General features: G+C 44.9%; 1 protein-coding gene across 1 annotated transcript in view; it reads left to right on the top strand.

The window, feature by feature from the left end:
- ARHGEF33 (Rho guanine nucleotide exchange factor 33) overlaps positions 1 to 26,509 on the top strand; it is a 282,191-nt gene that overhangs the window by 179,578 nt on the left and 76,104 nt on the right. Inside the window, exon 10 of the mRNA XM_077486478.1 lies at positions 17,909 to 17,992. Coding sequence (XP_077342604.1) covers positions 17,909 to 17,992 — 84 coding nt within the window. The remainder of the gene's footprint in view (positions 1 to 17,908; positions 17,993 to 26,509) is intronic.

Consider the following 26,509-nt stretch of genomic DNA (forward strand, 5'->3'; position numbering starts at 1 on the left):
ATTCTTAGTCCGCCGGACTAGCACACTGACAAATGGATTGTCCGCTGAAATCCAAGTCCGGCGGACAAATTTTGAGTCAAAACTGCTTTCTAAGTCTGCCGGACTCTACGATGAAAAGGTCGGCTGGAGCCCACACATGATCGAATTGTCTGACGTACTGTTCGATCGGGTGTACCCGGCATAACAAATAAAACTGAACTCCAGCATTTTAGAGCGAAAATTACTGACTGCAGAACACCAGCTCCGCCCGTATCTATAGTAATAAATGGCTTCAGCCAGGTTCTATCTAGGCCATACCCAAATGTGTTTCACCCAGCCCACAGGGCTTAGTCATGGAGGTCCTCCCTGGGTGACCTCTATGACTAATGAATGGGGGCGTGGCCTGGATGGAGCGGGGCTGAAATTATACTCACCTATGTGGATGCAGAATCGGTCCGCTGCTGCATCTGTTCCCCGCTGATTCTAAGACTGAGAACTAAGCAGTCAAAGACTGCTGATTGCTCAGTTCTCAGTCTTCAGTGAGCAGAGAGCTCTGTCTGCTCTGCCCCTCCAGAGCTCACTGGAACTCTGGGCTGTGGAGAGGGTGGGAACCGCTGGCTCAGTCTACCAGTGGGATGACTTTAAAGGGTAAGTTCGCCTTTACAGAAAAATCTGTAAGGTGAACTTACACAGGTCCCCCCCCCCTCCCCCCACTGACCTGGACCACGACAATCGCCGGTCCTAGGCCCTGGTATATCCGCGTCAGGGGTCCGAGGCTTAGAAATCCCCTGAGCTGAATGTCCAAAGCGTCCCTCGTCAGGAGGGACGTTTTGAAGCATTATAATTGGTCTGCCCCATCACATGGGCAGCGGCAATCAGCAGCCGCATAGCCTGTCCTGTCAGCTATGGAGAAGATGCGTGGCTGCAGAGAGAGTTTCTGAGCCCTGAACTCCTGGCCCAGATATACTGTACCAGAGCATAGGCTTTTTATGAGGAGGTAAGAAAAACCTTAGAGAGAAGGGTGGCTGTGGATGTGGTATACTTGGATTTTGCAAAAGCATTTCCCCACGCACGGCTAATGTGCAAGGTAAAGTCTACAGGCTTGGAAATATCAGTTTGTAAATGGATAGAAAACTGGCTAAAAGACAGAATTCAGAGAGTAGTGGTTAATGATTCTTACTCTGAATGGTCTAAGATTATCAATGGTGTATCCCAAGGTTCAGTGCTGGGACCCGTACTTTTTAATATCTTTATAAATGATATTGGATCTGGGATTAAAAGTACCATTTCAGTCTTTGCAGATGACACCAAGCTATGCAGTGGAATAACGTCCTTACAGGATGTCTCCAATTTACAAGCCAACCTCAATGCTCTGTCTAATTGGGTGACTATGTGGCAGATGAGGTTTAAAGTAGATAAATGTAAATTTATACACTTGGGGGCTAAGAATATGAATGCACCATACATACCAGGGGGAGTACAACTGAGGAATCTATAGCGGAGAAGGATCTGGGGGTTTTGGTAGATCATAAGCGCAATAATAACATGCAATGCCAAGCTGCGGTTTCCAAAGCGAGCAAAGTCCTTTCCTGCATTAAGAGAGGTATGGACTCCAGAGAGAGAGATATCATTTTGCCCCTGTTCAAATCATTAGTAAGACCTCATCTGCAATGTTCAGTTTTGGGCACCAGTTCTCAAAAAAGGATATAGGAGAACTGGAGAAAATGCAGACAAGAGTTAACCAAACTGATAAGACGCATGGAGGAGCACAGTTATGAGAAAAGATTAGAGGAGCTGAATTTATTCTCACTTGAGAAGAGGAGATTAAGGGGGGATATGCTCAACATGTACAAATATATAAGGGGTCCATACAGTGAACTTGGTGTTGAGTTATTCCCTTTACAGTCAACACAGAGGACAAGGGGGCACTCTTTATGCCTAGAGGAAAAGAGATTTCATCTCCAAATACAGAAAGGTTACTTCACAGTAAGCCTTTGTACACACAGTCGGACATTCCGAAGGAAAATGTCCCATCGGACCGCGTTGTCGGATAATCCAACCGTGTGTGGGCCATATCGGAATTTTTTTGTCGGAATGTCCGACCAACAAAGTTTGAGAGCTGGATATAAAAATTTTCCGATCGGACTTCATCTGATCGTTTGTAGAGAATTCCGATCGTACAAAGTGCCACGCATGCTCAGATCAAATTCCTAGACCAAAGCTATTGGCTACTAGCCCGAACGTAGTTCCGTCGTAACTAAATAATGTCATCACGTTCTGAACGATTGGATTTTCCGACAACTTTGTCCGACCGTGTGTATGCAACACCAATTTCGGACAAAATCCGACGGATTTTGTTGTCGGAATGTCCGACCATGTGTACAAGGGCTTAGAGCGCTGAAAATGGGGAATAGGCTCCCTCCAGAGCTGGTTCTGGCCAGCTCAGTAGATTTAAGAAAGGCCTGGATTCTTTCCTAAATGTACATAATAAAACTGGGTACTAACATTTATAGGTAAAGTTGATCCAGGGAAAATCCAATGGCCTCTCTAGGATCATGGAAGGAATTTTTTCCCCTGCTGTAACAAATTGGATCATGCCTTGCTGGGGTTTTTCGCCTTCCTCTGGATCAACTGTGGGTATAGGATTGTGTATATGGGATTGTATGATATTATTTTTTATTTATTTATTTTTATGGTTGAACTGGATGGACTTGTGTCTTTTTTTGCAACCTGATTAACTATGTAACTATGTAACCACCAAATATCTGCTCATAGGAACTTCTTAACACTGTAAACATACTGTACCTACTTACCATCGTGCAATGCTTAAAAGATTCTGAGATTTTTTTCAGTGTACTAGTCTCCGGAACTTTCCTTTTATACTAAAGGGCATATCCTTTACGTATATAGCATCCCTCTGACCCCCGGAGGCATGTGAGAAACAGCCTGTGAGAAAGTGGGCTAGCATTTATCCCAGGGCTAAGTCCAAGCCTAAAAATGGGGAATTGGGAAACATTTGGTGCCAGTCACTTTAAATGTCTTTTTAACCACTTCCCGACCAGCGCACGACGATGTACGTAGACAGAATGGCACGGGCAGGCATATTGGCGTACAGGTACGTCCAATATTCAATGCCGCCCTGCCATCGGGAGCGCGCCGCCGCCGGCGCGCTCCCGCGCTGGTCGGGACCCCGGTGAGTCCGGTCGCGGGACCCGCGGACTCGATCGCCGCGGGCATCCCCGCGATCGTCACACGGAGCGGCCGAAAGGAGGAAATGCTGTGTAAACAGCATTTTTCCATTCTGCCTAGCAACTAGTGATGCTGATCTCTGCTCCATGTGATTGGAGCAGAGATCAGTGTTCACTAAATGAAAGCCCAACCCCCCCACAGTTAGTAACACACCCCTAGGAACACTTAACACCTACACTGCCACCCACTGGTTAACCCCTTCACTGCCAGTGTCATTTACACAGGAATCGCTGCATTTATATAGCAGTGATTACTGTATAAATGACAATGGTCCCAAAAATGTGTCAAAAATGTCCGATGGGTCCCCCACAATGTCGCAGTCACAATAAAAATCGCTGATCGCCGTCATTACTAGTAAAAAAAAAAATAATAAAAAATTATTAATAAAAATGCTATAAAACTATCCCTATTTTGTAAACGCTATAACTTTTGCGCAAACCAATCAATAATCGCTTATTGCGATTTTTTTTACCAAAAATATGTAGAAGAATACGTATCGGCCTAAACTGAGGGAAAAAATGTTTTTTTATATATTTTTGGGGGATATTTATTATAACAAAAAGTAAAAAATAATGCGTTTTTTTCAAAATTGTCGCTCTATTTTTGTTTATAGCGCAAAAAATAAAAACCGCAGGGGTGATCAAATACCACCAAAAGAAAGCTCTATTTGTGGGGAAAAAAGGACGTCAATTTTGTTTGGGAGCCACGTCGCACAACCACGCAATTGTCAGTTAAAGCGACGCAGTGCCGAATCGCAAAAAAGTGGTCTGGTCTTTGACCAGCAAAATGGTCCGGTCTGCAAGTGGTTAAGAGATGTTATTTCTCATTTCACAAGAAGAGAGAGATAAAAGCTGCAGATACCCTGAGCAAAACTTATCGACTCCAGATCCACATCCAGTTTGAACTGTGTACAGGGCTCTTAAGTTGACCCTGGCTGGCAACACTGTAAATACCACCTCCAGCTGGCTAACAAGCTTCTCTGTACTTGTTCCCATGCCTCTGTGCATTCTCCCAAAAGAGTCACCAGCCTTTCTCTAGCTCCTTCCTCCAGGAAGGTCCTCCTGGTTCTCAATCCTGGTATAGTTGCCTCCTTGACTATATCCCTGTGTCCCTTAATGGACAATAAAAATTTAAATTTTGTAGTTAATGTAAAAGCTTTTTCTTGGGGCCCATTGAGGGACACAGGTTTCACCCCTTCTTTGTTTTTGGCCCCATGCACTGCTTACTCACAAAACTGAGGCATGCCAGTTAGGGATAGGTTTATATTGGGTAGCCCTTCAATGGCTTTTCTGCTTGTTATTGTAGCACCCTGGTGTTTAGGCAGGGTTGCTCGTAAATTTACCTTGGTTAATTGTTGAGGATCAATTGATTTCCCTCTAAGGCCACGTACACACGGGCGGATTGTCTGCCCAACTAAGTTCGTCAGACAATCCGACAGACAGTCCGTTCAAAATTTGAATGAACGGACTTGACCACACACGATGAGCAGACAGTCCTCTGAAAGCGTGCGTGATGACGTGTACAGCACGTACGACGGGACTAGAAAAACGACGTCCTATACACTGCAATGCAACCTTCGGCCGTGTAAATCCTTTCTGAGCATGCGCCATACTTAGTCCGTCCAACTTGCCTACACACGAGCGGACTGTCCGCTGAAACCAAGTTTGGACGGACAAAACCAAGTTTGAATGGACAAAATTACGGAAATTCCGTAAGACTTTGTTCGTCAGACAGTCCGCTGAAAAAGTCCGCTGAAGCCCACACACGAGCGGATTGTCCGCTGAAACGCGGTTCAGCGGACTAAGTTGGACAGACAATCCGCCCGTGTGTACGCGGCCTAAGTCTGTAATTGCTGCACTTCTCTCTTTTTGCGTGGGTACCTGGTGGCATTAGATATGAGAAGGGCACTGCAGGGTCAGATTATGTGTATATGGGGTATCTCAGCTAATGGGCAGGTGTTTTCTTAAATTCCTTGGCCTGCTTGGAGAACCTATATGTTTGAGTGGAGTCAGGTTATCGGTGTTCTGTGCCACCTGGATGGCTGGAAGCAAGAGAACAGCGCAGGGTTGGGATTGCGGCTTGCAATCCAACCAGAAGTGACGGGTCTGCCGGCCGGAGAACTTGTCATGTTTGGACGTAGAGGGAAAACTGTCACCACTAAGGGACCAACCACCTTATTACCAGGGACCACAGTGAGTAACTGAATGAATTACTGGAGCAGCATTCTCACCAACTGGGGACAGTGAAGAATCGGGAAACTTCAGTGGGTATCAAGCCATGGGGTGAGGCTTGAGAGGTATCTTGAGTGCCAAGCTAGGTACCCGGCAGAGAAGCATGGATGACGCTTGAGGAAGATACCACCGTGAAGATTGGAGAAGCTCAAGGAATTCAGTGTCAGTGTATCATCTAGTCTAGTGAGAGACTGGCAGCTCAGTGGGCTGAAGAACCACAAGAAGTGATTGTAGTGGAAGTGAAGGAACTGTTACGCTTTGTGTTAGGAACTGTTCAAGACTGTTGCCATAGGGGACAGCATTCCTGCACATGCAGATGTGGCATTTTGGTGGATGCCTTTCCCTGCGTATCTGTCCTCCTATTGAAGTTTCGGCGTCTGCCAATTAATCTTGCAACTACCTGTCCCTAGCCCTCTCTTCCAAAGTTCTATTAAGAGAAATAAAAATGACTTTAACTACCTTGCACCCACTATGCCTCACAACCCACCATATACAGAAGGATGTCAGCTATCTCTGGCCCTGAAGGTTCTCATTAGACCAAAGGAGGCCTGGGACCTTCCTACATTTGGCGCCCAACATGGGGCTAAGGCGTTATCTCTGCAGCAGTCGCCCTTAGCAACCGGCCTCAGCTTCATCAGGATTTTGTCTGGCTCCATGGGAAGGTGGCAAGTAACATCTATACCAGGGATATGCAATTAGCGGACCTCCAGCTGTTGCAGAACTACAATTCCCATGAGGCATAGCAAGACTCTGACAGCCACAAGCATGACACCCAGAGGCAGAGGCATGATGGGACTTGTAGTTTTGCAACAGCTGGAGGTAAACTAATTGCATATCCCTGATCTATACTTTTAATAGACTGTGTTGTCGTGTGTATTACCAATGTGGGGAAGAACTAACAAATCTCCCTGCTCATGGAAGAGGATCAACCTGGTCTTTTGACACTTCCCGCCAGCGCTGTGGGGGTTAATACAGACTCAAAAATGGACTCCAATACAGTTTTGGTGCGCCGCAGCATGAACATGGTCAACACGGAGGACAAGGGGGCACTATTTACGTCTAGAGGAAAAGAGATTTCATCCGATTGCTTCTTGGGGGGATCAGGAAAGGATTTTTTCCCCTGCTGTAGCAAATTGGAGCATGCTTTGCTGGGTTTTTTTTCCTTCCCCTGAATCAACTGTGGGTATAGAATTGGGTACATTGGATTGTACAATATTTTTTATTTTATTTTCATTTTTTTTATGGTTGAACTGGATGGACTTGTATCTTTTTTCAACCTGACTAACTATGTAAGAAGGCAGGTGCCACAGTTCCCAGAGAACATTTGCACCAATCTTGGCAGGGGGAGGGGTCATAGCTCTGCAGAGGAGGACATATTACTGTTTGGGTCGCCATCTTGGATCCACATGCGAGGTTCTCGCTAGACCAAAGGAGACCTGGGACCTTGCTACATTAGTGTCCACCAACTGAAAGTATCTGTGTATAACCCCTACATCTATGATTTACTAAATTCCTGTGTCCCTCATTTGAGTCAAGGAAAATAGTAAGTACAAAAACCTTGTTCTTCTGACAGCAGAGGATCTATAGAATAAAAATAAGTATGACCATGATATAGTCATGCTTAACAACTTGTTTAAACTTTTGTGGTGGTCGGCGGCAGCACATGCCCCCCCCCCCACCCGCTTATCAAATTTCTAAAATTTTTGGTGGGCAGTGGCAGCACCCCAAAAACCCCTCACCCCCCGGCTTATCAAATTTAAACTTTTTGGGGGTTAGCGGCAGCACCCACACCCCCCTATCAACTTAATTAAGCTTTCGGTGGTCGGCGGCAGCAACCCCCCACCCCCGGCTATCAACTTAATGAGTGATTTACAGGTTGCAGATATGTGCGATTTACAGGTTTAAGATATGTGTGATTTACAGGTTGCAGAATGCAGTTATGTGCGATGTACAGGTTGTAGAATGCAGACATGTGCAATTTACAGAATGCAGATATGTGCAATTTACAGGTTGCAGATATGTGTGATTTACAGGTTGCAGATATGTGTGATTTACAGAATGCAGATATGTTTGAATGTGTAATTTACAGGTTGCAGAATGCAGTTATGTGCGATTTACAGAATACAGATATGTGCGATTTACAGGTTGCAGAATGCAGATATGTGCAATTTACAGGTTGCAGAATGTAGATATGTGCAATTTACAGCTTGCAGAATGCAGTAATGTGCGATTTACAGGTTGCAAAATGCAGATATGTGCGATTTACAGGTTTCAGATATGTGCAATTTACAGAATGCAGATATGTGCGATTTACAGGTAGCAGATCTGTGTGATTTACAGGTTGCAGAATGCAGATATGTGCAATTTACAGGTTGCAGAAGGCAGATATGTCTGATTTACAGGTTGCAGAATGCAGATATGTCTGATTTACAGGTTGCAGAATGCAGTTAGTGCAATATACAGAATGCACATCTGTGCGATTTACAGGTTGCAGAATGCAGATATGTGCGATTTACAGGTTGCAGAATGCAGATATGTGTGATTTACAGGTTGCAGAATGCAGATATGTATGATTTACAGGTTGCAGAATGCAGATATGTGTGATTTACAGGTTGAAGAATGCAGATATGTGCGATTTACAGGTTGTAGAATGCAGATATGTGTGATTTACAGGTTGCAGAATGCTGATATGTGTGATTTACAGGTTGCAGAATGCAGATATGTGCGATTTACAGGTTGCAGAATGCACATATGTGCGATTTACAGGTTGCAGAAAAGGTGCCTGATGTGGTTATACACAAGATAGGCATGATTCGTCTGCTTTAGTAGAGCCGGGTATATGACGTGCAGAGCCCTGTGTATAATGTGCAGCCTGGTATATGATGTGCAGAGCCCGGTGTATAATGTGCAGCCTGGTATATGATGTGCAGAGCTCTGTGTATAATGTGCAGCCTGGTATATGATGTGGATTATATAAGGGGTGTGGCTTATGAGAAGTGGGAGGGGCCAATGTGGAGGTGCGTGCACGGGTGATAACAATGATAGCTGTTTGGTGCCGCCCACCCCCAACATCACCGCCGAGTTTTGGCAGCTAGTCTCTGCAAGCAGTGACATTACATGATAGTTTAACACACTTAGTGGCCCCCCTCTTCTCTATCGGTGCCAATCAATGCCACCTGTCAGGTGACATTGGTTGGCATTGAGTGACACTATCAGTGAAACCTGTCAGTGCCAATCAGTGCCAACCAATGCCACCAATCAGTGCCACCTGTCAGTGCCAATCAATGCCACCAATCAGTGCTAATCAGTGACAACCAATACCACCTATCAGTGCCAACCAATGCACCCAATCAGTGCCACCTTTCAGTGCCAATCAGTGCCAACCAATGCCACCTAAAAATGCCACCTGTCAATGCCAACCAATGCCACCTATCAGTGCCACCTGTCAGTGCCAATCAATGCCACCTATCAGTGCCAATCAGTGTTATCTGTCAGTGCCAATCAGTGCTGTCAGTCAATGCCCACCAATGCAATCTATCAGTGCCACCTATCAGTGCCAATCAGTGCCACCTATCAGTGCCCATCAGCGCTGACTATCAGTTCCACATATCAGTGCTCCCTATCAGCGTTGCCTATCAGTGCCTTTCACTGCTGCCTATCAGTGCCAACCAGTGCCACCTATCAGTGCCCATCAGCGCTGACTATCAGTTCTGCAAATCAGTGCTACCAATCAGTGCTCCCTATCAGTGCCCATGAGTGCTACCAATCAGTTCTCATCAGTGCTGCCAATCAGGAATGCAAGGATGGGGAAATGAACTCAGCAGCCAGGCACATTGTACTGGGGGGGGGGGGGGGTGCCCAAATTAATTTTTTAGCATTTTTTCCCCACAAATAGAGCTTTCTTTTTGTGGTATTTGATCACCTCTGGGTTTTTTATTTTTTGTTAAAAAAAATTAAACAGACCGATTTTTTATTTTTTTTAAATACAAAACCGTTGTATATTTTGTTAATACATTTTGCAAACAGGTGATTTATAGCCTTCATTGATTTACGCTGATGAGGCTACAATGATCGGCACTGACAGGCTGCATTGATGGGCACTGACAGGCTGCACTGATAAGCACTGATAAGGCGGCACTGATGGGCACTAATAGGCGGCACTGGTGGGCACTGATAAGTGGCACTGGTGGGCACTGAGAGGGTGCGCTGAAGGGTGGCACTGATAGCTGGCACTGATAGGTGGCAGTGATGGGCACTGATCGGCACTGGTAGGTGACACTGAAAGGCAGCACCGATGAGGCACTGATTGGCACCACTGGTGGGCATTGATAGGTGGCACTCGCGGGCATTGATAGGTGGCACGGATTGCTGGCACTTGTATTGGTGGACACTGATTCATGGCACTGTGGGCACTGATTTGTGGCACTGGCAGGCGGCTTCACCTCTTCCTCTTCGGGACCAATGTCCCTTCAACAGAAGCTGGTGATCGGCTTATTTTTCTCCTCACACTGTCAGCGTCAGAAGAAAATAAAAAGATTATCGATCTTCTGTTTACATTACGTGATCAACTGTCATTGGCTGTCATTGGAGTAAGGGTGCCGGGATCGACCCCTTACTCCAATCTGTGATCACCCGAGTCTCATTTCCTGTTTTCCTGGCCCACCTCACATCAGCACACAACGGGATATACCAAAGCTAATATAGGGCAAGAGAGAACAAATGAAGAGACACTCACAATCACAGAAAAGCTGCTAAAGCCAGAAAGAATTGATCTCTCTTGTCCCAAACTTGCTAACTGCATACTTATTTTGTAAGGTTTAATGAAGGCCGTACCAGACCTTAAAGCTAGCTCTTACCTATATCTTCCAAGAAATCCTGGCATCACTGCCCCAAAGGCTGCCACCACTCTAGTCAAATAGGCTTGCAATTGTTTCAGAGCAGAAAGGTCTACTTTCTGCATGCCAATCTAATTAGCCTGGTAACCCAAGAGTGGATGACTCTTGAGGGCCTGATGGTTAAATGAAAAGATTGTACACTTTGCTCTTTTGACCAACTACACTGTTAGTAATTCAACCATGTGTAAGAAAACTTAAGTCTACCTGCTGTGCACTCAGTGACTCTTGTGTGAAACCTCGGAGGGACTACTTCCCAGTTTTTCTGAAAACTGGAGGCCACTTTATAATTGAACTTTGGAGATAGACGTGGTATCCCTATCTCTGGTAAAAAAGGAAGAAAAAAAAAGACACCAAAGGGCCCTAGCAGGAAAGTGTTGCAATCTTCAAAATCCTTCTGCCTGAGGTAGTTACTGTCAGGAGAACTAGTTTTACCGCAAGGTACTTCAATTGAAATGAAGCCTGTTGGAGCAAAGGGTGCTCTCATATATAAGCCTAATACCGCGTACACACGACCGGACTTTTCGACAGACTAGGTCCAACGGTCTTCCCGACAGACTTTCGGCAGAATTCCGACGGACTTTCCAAATGAAAGGACTTGGCCACACACAATCACACCAAAGTCTGACGGATTCGAACATGATGACGTACGACCAGACTAGAATAAGGAAGTTCATAGCCAGTAGCCAATAGCTGCCCTAGCGTTGGTTTTTGTCCGTCGGACTAGCATACACACGAGCGGATTTCTCCATAGGAACTGGTTCCCACGGAGTTCCGGCTGAAAAATTTGAAACATGTTCTATTTCTAAAGTCCATCAGATTTTTGGACAGCAAAGGTCCGATGGAGCCCACACATGATCAAATTGTCCGATGGATTAGACCTCTGCTGATGAAAAGTCCAATCGTGTGTACGCAGCATAAGTCCCACAGAGGTAACAAGGATTTCCCTCAAGGTCATATATAGATTGTCATCTGGAAGAAGCATCTGGTCACTGACTTTTGCACCCATCTGCAGCCTGTGAAATGATAAAGTAGAGATCTGTACCTTAAATGGAGTTAAATGCCAGACCAACTTCTAGTGCTGACTGTAAAATGTGAAGGATATTGGCTAGAGCAGGGAACACAGGAGAGAAAGCTTTTGCTGAGCAAACAAAGAAAACTTCTTTCATAGGCTCTCATATGTATTATTCATGGAAGATCTTCTGGTCACCAAGGTCTAAACAACTTCAGATGAGAATCCTTGCACCTCTAGTGTAGCCTAGTCCATAGCCAAGCTATTAAAAGTAGTCTCTTTTAATTTGACCAGAGGCAAAGACCAAACAGAAAATTCCATGGCACGTGAACCTATCTTGTATGATGGAGTCTTTGCATTGGTATCCTAGTATCCAAATATCAGAAGCTGAATGTTCAGTAAAGTCTCCCTGACAACTACTGTTGAAACGCCCCATAGGGCCAATATTGGTATGAGGCCCTTATTGAAAAAATATTCTGCCTAACCGAACCAATAATTGATTTTGCTTCCCTGGCAAGAAGACCAACCTTAAAGCGGAGGTCCGCCAATTTTTTTAAAAGCAGGTGCTGACTTTTTAAGGACACTTACCTGTCCAGGGCGCCCGCAATGTTGGCATCCAAGGCCGAACCATCACTCGGTCATCAGATGCTGCCACCGCCATCTTCGGTAAGGGAATCAGGAAGTGAAGCCCTACTGCGCATGCGGAAGTGACATCTGGCCACCGCAAATATCGCACGCCTCTGGTGCTCGGCATTGATCAGTACATGGAAGCATGAGTCGGCCGGTCGATTGATACCAAATGGTTCTCCTGCTGAACTGTCCCTGTGACTGCATGGATTCCATCTTGAACCTTTTGGTGTGAATGAACACATTCAATTGCTGTAAACTGAAACAGGCCAGAAGGCCCATGCCTTAGGTACTAGAAAAACTGGGGAGAAAGAACCTCAGATGATTCTATGTTTTTGGCATCACTGGCATGATGGCTTTGTAGCAGTTTAAAAATCTTGCAAACATTTTCTCTTCTGAGATCTGTTGGACATAAATGGATTCAGTGGTCAACTTTGTACTTCTGGACCCACTGGTCCTTGATGATTGTCATCTAAACCCTGCAGAAGGAGGCTACAATCATCAACTTCACTCAGGCCCCCTGGCCCCAACTGGAAAAGACTACCTTCAAAAAGACTTTATAGCCATATTAGCAGCTTGCTCTGGACTTGATTTCATGTCAAAAGTAACTTTGAGACACCTCCACTGTGATCTGTTAAATCTGCAGCCTGTCCTATAAGATTTGGCCTCCTGCACCTTCTGAAGTTCAGTAGGCTTCAGTGAAGGATGGCGGCTTCCTCTTACTAGTCTGTGGCCACAGTCCAGACTTTTCCTCCTGTCATTCGTTTGCATTGTTCACTTTTGGCCAAACAATAACCTCCCTTTATAGGAAATGTCGAAGGCTTGTTTAGAAGTTCCGCCTGCCCTCCATTGGCGTAACCACAATGCTTTCATAGCTGTGACTGAGTGCGTCAACGCTTGTACTAGATCTAGCAAAAGCATCAACCAAAAGTCAGTTGCCAGGTTCCACTCTTTCCAGAAACTGTGCCAAATCTTGCAGTTTCCAGTGTTGAATGTAATGGCATTTCTAAAGTTTATATTTCAAAGTTAACGCTAATGCTTGGAAGGCAAAATCTGTCACTGTATAGATTCTGTGCAAGCCTGATGGCCAGATCATGGCCTGATCACCACAATTTCTGCGTTCCAGATGTGTTTCTGCATGAGTGTTTTTGATGCATTCTCAATGCATTTTGCCACTTTTCAGATGTGTTCTATACAGAAACAATCAACATTATACTTTTGTTGATTATACTAGAATGCACTGTACTGGTGTAAACAAAATTGGTATCGAAGGTAAATACTGTCCATTCTTCTTGATGCAGAATAAAAACCCACTGGACTGCATCTGATGTGAACAAGTCCACTTTCTCATCCATAGGATCTCTGAAGGCAACCGAGTTATAAAAAGGCAAAGACACTCGCTGCACCAGTCACTAGACGGCAGCATCCACCCCTGGAAGTACAGTGCATAAATATACATCAGCCATCTTATATGGATAAAGCTTAGAGAACCTGTTAATGCTAATTGGTTTTCTGACAAGCTCTCTGTCATCCTTCATCAATGAGCGATGTATGCTCTACAGTATATTTATAGGAAAAGACCATTGTTCATCAACAAGCGATTTACGCTCTATCATAGTGGGAAAAGACCATCCTTCATCAACGAGAACTTTGCGCTCTCTTTGTGGCAAAAGACTATCCTCCATCAACGAGTGCTTTAAGCTCTATCATTGTGGGAAAAGACCATCCTCCATCAACGAGTGCTTTATGCTCTATCTTTGTGGAAAAAGACCATCTTCCATAAATGACCACTTTACGCTCTATTATTCTGGGAATTGACTATCCTCCATCAATGAGCGCTTTACGCTCTATCATTAAGGGAAAAGACCATCCTCCATCAATGAGCGCTTTATGCTCTATCACTGTGGGAAAAGACCATCCTTCATCAATGAGCGCTGTATGTGTTGCTTGTGGTGTGGATATTTGCAGCATACTTTCTGCTATAGCCACCTTAATAGGGCTTCAAATTTTGCTCAAACCAAGTCCTTGTGAGGCAACCTGCACAATTTTATTTCTCTGCCACTGCAGACTGCATGCAGGCTCAAAATGCACCTTGAGCTGGGTGAGGCGGTTTCTATCATGCTGGCATAAAAGCATGTGCCAAATTCCTGGATCCTGTCCCTTCAACCTGTAAGTGGAAACTCCTATAGAGTGTATTGACCACATGCTTTTAGGTGGCGGGTCTTATGTTTCTTGGAGTGTTTGCATTCAGGGTTTCTGCAGCTAAAATAATGCAAAACACTTTAAATTGCATAATTTCCTTGAGCACTCTTCTAAAAACCATGTCCCACGTTGCCCCTTCTTACCTTTGCTAATCTTCCGTGGCACTAACAGGTGTGGCAAGCTCATATTTGCAAAAATATATGGAGAAAATCATATTACCTCTCACCAAAAAAGAGGTACCCTGTCTCCTCAAGAGCCATCTGCCTTCATCCATTCACTTCAGAAGCAGTCGCAGGTAAGCTCAGGCAGCACTTCCAAAGGCAGACACAGTCAGAGTCTGAGACAAAAAACAATCAGACTGTCAAACCCACAGAAGTGCACAGCATAGCAGGGGAGCCAGGACAGCACATTAAGAGACAGACAGAGGACTCAGTCAGAATCTGAGGTAAGTCCTTTACCTGGCAGGACTGCAGAGAGAGAGGGAAAGAAGCCCTCTCAACTGCAGACCTCCAAGGCCATTTACACCATTGCATGGCATCTGGCAGTTCCCATCCTGTGCTGCCCATCTCCCTGCCCCCTGTCACATCATTCACAGCCACTCTCAAAATGACAATAAAGCCAGGAGAGCAGTGCGGCAACCTGCATATAAAAAGACAGGAAAAAAACCCAAAGGGAGAGGCAATGATGACATTGCAGAGCTTTTATAATACCATACCTGTACACAGTGTTGGTCATCTTACTTTAAAAAGGTAATTAATTAAGTTACAAATGAATTCTCCCAAAAAGTAATTGCATTAGTAACTCAGTTACTACATTGGAAAAGCAATTAGTTATTCAGCAAAGTAACTGTGACATTTTTTTAAATATTCTAAGGGGCGGGTCTAGTATTACTGTAAGAAAGGGGCGTGTTCCCCCCTGCATGTCTATTTCCCCTCTGTACCCCCTTGCACGTCTGCCCCCCCCAACACATATATCTGTTCCCCCTCTGTACCCCACTACACGTCTTTCATCCCCCCCACACACATACATCTGTTTCCCCTCTGTACATCTGTCCCCCCCAAACTCACAGATCGGATCGTTCCTCGGATCAGAGTCACAGATCAGATCATTTTTTGGATCAGCAAATAATAATTGAATTTGCAAAAACCTGTGAAAATTCCACGACCATATAGTCCCCACTGTAATATCCACAATCTCCCCCACTGTAATATACATCTCCCCTACTGTAATATCCACGTCATTTCCCCCACTGTAATATTGGCCGAGTATGGCTGGGTATGGCTGAGCATGGCTGGGTATCGCCGAGTATGGCTGGGTATTACCGAGTATTGCAGAGTATGGCAGAGTATAGCTGGGTATTACGGAGTATTACGGAGTATTGCAGAGTATGACGGGGTATGGCAGAGTATGGCAGAGTATGGCAGAGTATGGCAGAGTATGGCAGGGTATTGGCAGAGTATGGCAGGGTATTGGCAGAGTATTGCAGGGTATTGCAGAGTATGGCAGGGTATTGCAGAGTATTGGCAGGGTATTGCAGAGTATTGGCAGGGTGATGTAGAATATTGTAGAGTATTGGCAGGGTATTGTAGCGTATTGGCAGGGTAGTGCAGAGTATTGGCAGGGTATTGCAGAGTATTGGTAGGGTATGGAGGGATGGCTGTGACTGCAATTGTCACAGAGCAGCGCTGTGGGCACTACCAATCCAGCCCACATCGCTGCTGCCACCCGATCTCTCCCCTCCACTGTACAGATCTGTACACAGAGGGGAGAGAGAAACCAGCATGATGCCGGTTTGTGTACAAGTGATCACTCCATCATTTGACGGAGCAATCACATTGTAAATGACCGGCGGGTGTACCAAGATGGCTGCCGCTCCGGAACTAGGCCGAAACCATGGCCTTTCCTAAGGCCGAGGCCACGGCGCGCTCCGCGGATCGCGGCAGGTGCGCCCCTAGTAGCAGTAGAGGTAATTGTGGTAACGCCGCCCAAGTAATGGGAACAGCGTTACCATGAGGGGAAGAGTAATCAGTTAGATTACTCGTTACCCTCTAAAGTAACTGCGTTAAGTAACGCCGTTTACTTTAACTCCGTTAGTTACATCACTGCCTGTACAATATCAATGCTGTTTAAGCATCATTTTTCCCGCAGCCCTGGCACAAAGTGCACACATTTTTTTCCAACTCTATGAGAGGCTGAACATGGAGGGGTAGGTTCGGTAGGGGGATGCAGCAAACAAACTACTTACCTAACTACAATCAACAGGTGGCCTGGAGCATGACCAAAAAAAAGAACATCTTAGTTGGGGGAGGGGCTGTCTTTTATTCAGCTTGGAACAGGTTGTCATATGGGGCTCCAAAAGAGTATTGGCAGGGTGATGTAGAATATTGTAGAGTATTGGCAGGGTATTGTAGCGTATTGGCAGGGTAGTGCAGAGTATTGGCAGGGTATTGCAGAGTATTGGCAGGGTATGGAGGGATGGCTGTGACTGCAATTGTCACAGAGCAGCGCTGTGGGCACTACCAATCCAGCCCACATCGCTGCTGCCACCCGATCTCTCCCCTCCACTGTACAGATCTGTACACAGAGGGGAGAGAGAAACCAGCATGATGCCGGTTTGTGTACAAGTGATCACTCCATCATTTGACGGAGCAATCACATTGTAAATGACCGGCGGGTGTACCAAGATGGCTGCCGCTCCGGAACTAGGCCGAAACCATGGCCTTTCCTAAGGCCGAGGCCACGGCGCGCTCCGCGGATCGCGGCAGGTGCGCCCCTAGTAGCAGTAGAGGTAATTGTGGTAACGCCGCCCAAGTAATGGGAACAGCGTTACCATGAGGGGAAGAGTAATCAGTTAGATTACTCGTTACCCTCTAAAGTAACTGCGTTAAGTAACGCCGTTTACTTTAACTCCGTTAGTTACATCACTGCCTGTACAATATCAATGCTGTTTAAGCATCATTTTTCCCGCAGCCCTGGCACAAAGTGCACACATTTTTTTCCAACTCTATGAGAGGCTGAACATGGAGGGGTAGGTAGGTTCGGTAGGGGGATGCAGCAAACAAACTACTTACCTAACTACAATCAACAGGTGGCCTGGAGCATGACCAAAAAAAAGAACATCTTAGTTGGGGGAGGGGCTGTCTTTTATTCAGCTTGGAACAGGTTGTCATATGGGGCTCCAAAAGAGGTGTTAACCCGTTGTGTGTTAACTTGAGGTGGGCCAGGAAAAAGAGTTTGCTACTTAGACTGTGGCTGATTTTGTACCTTTTTATTTTGATGCGGCTGGAATGTATTTAGCCAATTTAAGCTGAAAGTCCAATTGGACTTTAAGCTGTAGCCACAGTCTTAGCAGTCAGAAATCTACTAGTTCACAGAATTCCAAGTAGACATGCTTTTTTCATAGTGGATCACAGCTATTTATATTCTGTGGCTTATTAGTAGTGATTTTACTTACATCTGCAATGGATTTTTTTAAATTTGAGCACGACTGGAAATGGCTATTCCAGAAAATATATCCCATCAGTTAATTAGGAACTGGTTCCCATCTAATGTGAAGGTTATACAATTGTGGGAAGCTGACGGATAAATTATATTAAGGTCCTGCTTTGACTGTATACAAAAGACAGCTGCATATTAATGTCTTACTTACAATTATTCCTCAAAATAATGTTATCTAATAACAAATATGCTTGTAAATATTTATTTTTTCTTTTAAGAACAACTTCTTGGATTATTATGTTTCTTGCTTGAAAGACCTGCCAGAAAGTATTTCTGTGATACATATTGTGGTTCTTAAAGAGGTAAGCCCAATGAAAATACATATATGGTATAAATATTCTTCTATATAACTCCCTATTAATAGTTACATTTTTGAAAGGGGATTTTTATTATGTTAGGTCTGGTATACCATATATAATTTTTAATGAATTAACCCTAGGCAAAATGAAAGCCATTATTATTATTCAATCTAAATTAATTGTTGAACATCAAAGTTTGTTAGAAAAATCTTTTTAAATAATAATTCTTGTTTATTCAGTCTACCAAAATTTAAGTTTTGGTTATAGGTAGAACTGAAAGAGTGATAATAATTTAAACTGCTGACATCTATCCATAACCGAAATGATACATTTTGAGTTGATTTGGCCTTTAACAAAATTGAGCAAACTTTCAGCTACATACAGGCCAATACGAATAGATTGTTATCATGCAGTAATTGTATTGCTTCTTCTTTACTTGCTTGACAAGTAGAACTGTTTGGTTGGTTCTCACATAGTAAATGCAATGTTCCTGTAACTCACTTTAGTCAATATTTATATCAATGCATAGCGTACTTAGTAATAACCAGTTATAGTTAGGGAAGACAGAACAACAGTTTGTTTGATATTCTTATCTTCACATCAGGTAAATACACATTTTTTAAGAACAGATTGTTTATAGAATACTTTTGATCTGGTGGTGTGTGAAAAATTAAATGTTTCCTAGTATTATCCACTTCCATATACCTTTTCTAAATTAGCTGAGTTCAGTTTTTCATAAACATTACACTGCAAAATACATCAGCCATTTAGCATCTGAACAAAAGTTTTCTGACTCTTGGCCTAACCATGCAAAAAAGATATCTGACATTTTCCACACACTTAACTATATGATTACAATCTTGTTTAGGTATATGAACATATGTGTAGAAGGAGAGCCTACTTCATTAATTATAAATTATATGCATGTAGCACTACCCCGAAGGAGCTGCTGGTTAGATTTGGGCTTACCGTTACCTTCTGTTCTCCTCGTTTCACGTCTATGGGTCTCCCGTGGTAGATGACCCAGTAACTTGAGAGACTGACAACAGATACACTTGAATGGATTTTATTTGCAAAACGTAGACAATGAACAGTCTCTTAAATTGGGATCAGAGGGTTGGAAAGGAAGTTCAGGTACTCTTAGTGTCAAAGTCAAAATGCTGAAAAACTTGCTTACTTTGACTGCATCCAGAGAATAGCCATTTGCAACTGGATGTTCACTCAAGTTGGACAGCCCTTCTCTCACAAGGCCTAGCAGCCAACAAGGTGCTTACTCAGAAACAAGTCTCTGCCACAGACGTTGTTGTAGAAAGTAAAAGATAATGTCTCTGCCACAGACGTTGTTGTAGAACATGTAGGGAAACTAAACTTGAAGAACACTCGTAGGATACCTGGATCTTTCAGCCAGCTTAGCGGTATCCACGAGACCGGATTCTCTTGGGTACTTCAGCCCTTCCAGGCTCTTACTAAGAAACCAACCCATACATGGTCTTCTTCTGAAGAGTCCTCCCCTGGAATGCTTGAAGTCACTGGGTCTCTCCCAAACCGGAGACGGCAGCCAACCACCCCAGAATCCTCCTTTAGTTTCCTTGCCTTGGGCTAGCCAGCCCTGAAACATCAAAATAGGGTGGATCCACAACCCAGGCCATAGCCTTCCTGGGGGCTGGTCAGGAGGACCAGGACCATAAAGTCAGTACATCATTCTGGACCGGAACCCCGAACCACGTGACGTCCGCATCTTAAATACCCTCTCCCAGAAAGCAGAGTGAGAGCGCCACTCCCGCTGAGCGGGCTCCGAGAGAGAGTAACTTAAGCACCTAACCAGACCATAGTTCCATGCCTGCCAAAAGAGACAGTGCCCCCTGTGACCAGGCTGAACATCTCATAGTCCAGTCAGACTGATGCTGAAGTCTATTTACAATTTACACAATTGTACCCAAACCAAACTGCAGTTCAGACATAAATTTAACTTTGAAAAATGCATAGCACGTGCTCTTCAAGAGCCACCGCTACACACTCCCCCTGCTTATTTAGATGATGTCCTCATTGTCTGAGAAAGACAGGAAAGAAGAAACCCAGAGATAACAAACTAGTTCTCTCAAAAACCTTAGAGTACCTGAACGTTAAGTGTAGGAGTAGGAAAAAAGGGAAGGAAAACAATAAACTTTCCAGTATGTGTGAAGACATTGTTAAACACAGAATTATCATACAGAAAAGATTACCACCCGAGCCTGTCTATCTAAACCACCCATTCTCCAACAGCTTGATAGATGCTCCTTGGTGAATCCTAAAAGAGAAGAAAAACATGCAAACAATACACTGTACACAGACTATTAGAAGGATTCCATCCAATCTCAATGGATTCCTCTCCTCTAAACTTTAAAACTTCTAAACTTCTAACTTCTAACTTCTTTTTTTCTACTTATAAAACAGTGCTAATTGCGCCGACTCATGCCACCTAGTGGTATGCGCCGCTAGGGTGCAGTCTCTTATTAGAACAGACTCTGTGTCCGGTAAAGTGATCTTGGCATGGTGGATGTTCCGTTCTCTATGTAAATGGTTCTGTCTAAATACCCCATAGTTCAGTAGTTCCAAATAAAAATGCAGAGATAAAGACCAAGAGAAACTCTCCTTGCAAATTCAAAGACTTGGCTCAGGAACAGTTCACCAGTAGAAACGGGGATTGGGCAAAGTCAAATTATTATTATTATTATTATTCACGATTTATATAGCACCAACAGTTTACGCAGCGCTTTACAATGTATAGGGGGGATAACACAATTGCAGTACAATACAAAAGGTACAGGAGGGCCCTGCTCGTAGAGCTTACATTCTAAAGGGAGGGGGTGGTGGTACAAAAGGTAATAGCTGCAGAGAATGATTTGATGGGGGTGGCTCAGGGACAGGTAGGTGGGTGTGGGATAGGCTTCCCTGAATAAATGAGTTTTCAGGGAACTCCTAAAGGTGGACAGGGTAGGGGCTGATCGGACAGACTGGGGCAGGGAGTTCCAGAGAATGAGAGAGGCTCTGGAGAAGTCTTGAAGGCGAGCATGAGAGGAGGTAACAAGGGAGCTAGAAAGCCGGAGGTCCTCGGAGGAGTGGAGGGGACGATTTGGGCGATATCTGCAGATGAGGTTGGTGATGTAGTTGGGGGCGATGTTGTGGATGTCTTTGTATGTTATGGTTAGCATTTTGAATTTTACACGGTGGGGTAGGGGAAGCCAGTGAAGGGATTGGCAGAGAGGGGCAGCAGTCACGGAACGATTAGTGAGGTGTATTAGTCTAGCAGCAGCATTCATAATAGACTGAAGGGGGGGATAGCCTGCTTAAGGAGAGATTTGCAGTAGTCAAGGCAGGAAATAATCAAGGAGTGAACTAGTTTCTTTGTGGTGTCATTAGTCAGGAAGGGTCGAATTCTGGAGATGTTGCGGAGGTCAAGGCGGCAGGATTTAGCCAGTGATTGGATATGGGGGCTGAAGGAAAGGTCAGAGTCAAGGATTACACCCAGGACCCTGGCATTAGTGGAGGGACCAATGGTTGTGTTGTTGATATTAATGGTGAAGTCGCGGGGGGGGGGGGGGGGATCGTGAAGGAGGAAATATAACAAGCTCAGTTTTAGAAAGATTGAGTTTGAGGAAGTGGTGTGACATCCATACTGATATGTCATTCAGTAAGTTGGAGATCTGTGAGGAGATTGAGGGGGTGAGTTGAGGAGTGGAGAGATAGATCTGGGTGTCGTCGGCATAGAGGTGGTATTGGAAACCATGGGAGTTTATCAGCTGGCCCAGGGAAGAGGTATAGAGCGAGAATAGGAGGGGCCCAAGGACAGAACCTTGGGGTACCCCAACAGAAAGAGGAAGGGGAGCAGAGGAGATGGAGTTATAAGTGACACTGAAAGTGCGCTGAGATAGGTAGGAGAAAACCAGGATCGCAGAGGCCAAGGGAGCGTAATTTGCTGAGGAGGAGCAGGTGGTCAACTGTGTCAAAGGCAGCAGAGAGGTCTAAAAGTATGAGTATGGAGTAGTGGCCGTTGGTTTTAGCAGTTAGTAGGTCATTGGTAAGTTTCAGTAGGGCAGTTTCAGTAGAATGTTGTGGGGGAAAGCCAGACTGTAGGGGGTCGAGAAGGTTGTTGTCCATGAGGTAGCGACTCATTTGGTCATGGACAAGGCGTTCGATGAGCTTGGAGGCAAACAGGAGCAGGGAGATGGGTATTAAGTTGTTCAAACAGGTGGGGTCTAGTGAGGGTTTTTTGAGTATGGGGGTAACCAGTGCATGTTTGAGCAGGGAAGGAAAGGTGCCGGAGGAGAGGGAGAGGTCTTTCCCCTGCGCATCCACAGTTGTAATAAAATAAACAGCACCGTCTTTGTCCGGTCTGCAGATCACAATTTTGTCTCCATAAATGTGCCGACCATAACTCCAATGCTGTAGACATCCGAGAAACCGTTCATACAACTCCGGTGAAAAAGCCTTTTTGCGAAGCGGCTTTGGTACTTTTAAGTAGCCCCAAACATAGTCCTCGTACCATGCCTTGCGGTTCTCCTCAATAATGTCCATAATATCCTTTGGGACATAGGGGAATTCCAACCCCATACTCTGTTGCCACCCGCTTATTTCAAAAGTCTCTGAGACCAGGATCGGTCTTGTCATAATCGGGCATTTTTTTTCCACTTCACAGAATGGCTTAACAACTAAAAGCCTTTAAAATAAAAGTTCAAAAGTACTCACGGCAACCTTGGCTCAAAATGACAACTCCCCTGCAGGTCAACAGTTTCTGATGGTAACACCTGCAGTTTTTTGGTGCTTGTCCATGGATATCTTTTTCCATATATTCAGCTTGAGTTGGCATGGGGACGGTCCTCCTCTGTGACGACGGGGAGCGTCGAGTTGTTCTCCCTCTTTGCAAACGAGTACCTCAGCAGCAGTACTCACCGCCGGGGTCGTGTCCACGACCTCGGAGGTAGTCTCCTGAACTTCGGAGGGGATTTCTTGCAGTGCGGGCTCTAATAGATGATGCCGGGTGAAGTAACTGATCAATTCAGTCTAGTACTACTATTATCAGTTATGTATTCCTTTGTCTAGTCCCTATAGTTCAGCTAAGCCTCAAATACGCCAAGCACATGTTATCGTTAATATCACAATATTATCACCATTGGCTATGAAATCAAAAGCCATACTTATCCGACCTTCGCAGCTAAGCCTCATGATGGAAGTGAGAGAGGCCGAACTCATGGTTGCAAACCTTTTTGTTAAACATACCTCAGCCATACCACACCCCATAGCCCATCCTACTTTTCCCATAGACCAATCAGCGTCTCTGGGGCGTTTCCTCCCCCAGGCTAATTACCTCGTACAGTCCTGCCATACTTGGCCTCTGGGGGGCAGTGTCTGCCCATGAATTGCAACTGCTCCGTCTGGATTGCCATCTTGTGGCTCGATCTCGGACGCCCCACCAGCTGTCCTTTGTTCTTGCAGACAAGCCGCCATCATATTGTCTTTGAAGTTCAGTACATTCCAGGTGGGCTGAATAGAACTCATTCTGCTATTCAAATTGTGTCACATTCCTTGCTTTTAAACATGTGAGACTGCCTGGCATCAATATGGCTGAGTTCGGCTGTACAAACAGCTGTGTAGATGTATAATATTAATTCCTGGCTGATTCCAACATACACTGCTTTGCGCCTAAAAGGCGCATACCACCCTTCTTCAGACACGGCTCCTTTTGAACAGTCCATAACTGTCTTAACATGTGTGGTTCCCCAACATGTGCTTCCGAACCAGTACCTGTGGCACAGTCCTTAGCTTGTGTAACGCGTGGTTGTTTCCAACGAGCGCTCCAGAGACATCTCTTATGGAACAGTACACAATTGTCTTACTACGCTGTGTTTTCAACGTGTGCAGAAACAGGTCCTATGGAGCAGTCCATAATTGTTTTACCATGTGATGTTTCCCAACACGTGCCGCTTTGCCACTGAGTGACACATCTCCACCATTCTTCAGCAACAGCTTCCATGTCACCATTCTGCATCTTGGGTATCTTCAGGACGGCAGTACAGGCAAGGGGTGCCCATTCATTCACCATTCACCAGCACCAATTCAGAGCAACATATCACCCAGCTTTCAGACCCAGAGTCTTGAGGAGGGCCTTTCTTGCCCATATTACTAGCCTACAATACCCCTAGGTCACACTCTACCACAAACATAAATCAACTTATTACCATAATATATATACATATATATGTATTATGCACCCCGCTCCCAACCTCCTATAACCTTTTACTGTAAATACGGGTCGGGATTAGGCAGGCTTGCTCGCAGCGGCGTTGCAGGGCTCTGACTTGGCGGCAACGTCTCCAATTTGTACACAGAGAGCCTACTGTCAAATCGTCCCTCAACTTGCATAGACAAATGGGAGACCCTTCTAGATAAATATCGCTTAACTACACATATAAGTTTACAACAATTACCAAACCCACACAATTCCACCCCTGTGCCTGGATTTCAGAGATCATGCCCATTGTATACCATGCACCTCTACCTACGGTTAGGTTCAAGGAACCCTCTAGTTCCATGACCAACACTACACCGGTATTCTTTAGGACAAAGAAATAAACTCGCCTACGTCCTAAATAATACCTGGGTGCCTTCTTCCCAGCAATGATCTCTCCATCCAGAACACAGAGAGAAATAACTTCCCAACATTATTCGTTCATCCCCACGTATTAACCTGGCATACAAAGGACATCATGGTCATGCTTCCGACAAAGGGAAATATCAACCTGCCTCCAGCGTTTATCTTCTCTGATCACATGTGTGATATAGCCTCAAATGCAACAAGATAAAATCTCCAGTCAGTAAGCCCATTGATGCCACCAAATATACAGACCGAGTCTGCACTTCTGTATATGGGAACATACAGCATAACACCTTTCACAATCCAACTTAGTACAGCCCATACAGGCATTCGACCACTACTTTGGATTAGTGTAAGCAACGTGTTTTGGCAAAATCTTACTGAGCGGTGATGCTAACTCATCAGGCCACTGCCCCTTCATACAGAGACGGTACAATCAGCTTGATGTTGGCTGATATTTCCACCTGCCACAGAGTGCGCGCCAGAGCCAATGACAGGTTTCTGTCCTCTCTACCAACCTCTCAACATGGTTGACAAAATCCGAAGCCATTCTAACCTGAGTGTTTCCGTGACTTCATTGAATGTTATCAAGGATGCCACCAATCTCCCGTGGTTACAAAGTCACGCTCCTTCTCTGAAGCTATGGCTGTGAGTTTGTTCCTCAGGAGGCTGATGTCCACTCCATTACCAACACCCATCCCAGCTATTGTTCCGCCCCCCCCCCCCCAATATAGTGCTGAATACATCCCTCCTCTTTCGGGTTACTCCTCAGAAATAAGCATCCTGCATGGACCTCATTCTCTGGGAGTAAGTCACTGGTGCAATGACCGCACTTGATTCAGTGTAAACTCAGCACATATAGGGTGGTAGGTTTTTGTCAACCACCGTGAGATGTTGCAGCACCATGTGGTGAAGTCCTACGGTACCCTGGTAGCCAGCGTTTGTTCCCTTTTTTTTAACGGAGCATGCTCCTGTGTGTATTCACTGGCATTATCTGTGCAGGGTTTCAACCTCTCAGGTGAGACATCAACCAGGCGTATCTTCCCCATGTCTAGTTCTGGTGTCCCGCATGTCCAGTAACCGAAAGCTTCTCTCTAGGACCGCTAGGATTGAGACACCACCCCTACGAGGAAGTTTTCACCCCATTGATGTGTCACCTGGCACCCTTTAGTCTGGCCAACAGCTACCTTATTATGCATAAGCGCCAGTATGCCTCCTGGGTACCTGCACCATATTAACTCCGTTACATCAATACATGTAATACATTAAAACCTTTCTTCTTTCAATTCCTCCTTCCAACAAAAAAAAACACATATTTTACATTTTCATGTTTTGACGGATTGGATGTGTCATAATTCTTCCCCAACCTCCAACCCATTGCACATGTATAAATAACATGTTTGCATTCATCAGGAGAGACTTCAGCAAAAATATTTCACAAGTTCTCTTGCTAGGCACAGTCTTTCAGATTCAGCATTAGCACCAAATTGTCCATACGAAAAAAACAGGTATTAATCTGAATCTTTCAGTTTTCCTTCTCTCCTGATGTTTATTGGAACTAATTTGTGGTATGGTGTGGCACAGACAACTGCCAACCAGATGATCATCTGTCATCCATGTTCCAGAAGCCTCTCCAATTCTCGCTCCACTAGGATTCTGGAAGTGAAAAACAAGAGCAGTATCAAACTCTTATCCACAATATCTGCCCGCTTACCATGTTTACTTATAGTTCCCTCCTTGGAGCCCAGGATCTCAGTATTCCTGGCTTCTGCAACTCTGACCAAACTATCCAAACAACCATGACCTCTTTAGGCTGAACCCACTGTAAAATGGATCCCCATGGTATGATCAAAAAACGTTTAAAACTGAACGTCAGTGTTGCTTCTCAA

This window comes from Lithobates pipiens, unplaced genomic scaffold (assembly GCF_037356315.1).
Source record: "Lithobates pipiens isolate NorthernLeopardFrog02 unplaced genomic scaffold, aLitPip1_a1.2 Scaffold_18, whole genome shotgun sequence".
Lineage (NCBI taxonomy): Eukaryota > Metazoa > Chordata > Amphibia > Anura > Ranidae > Lithobates > Lithobates pipiens.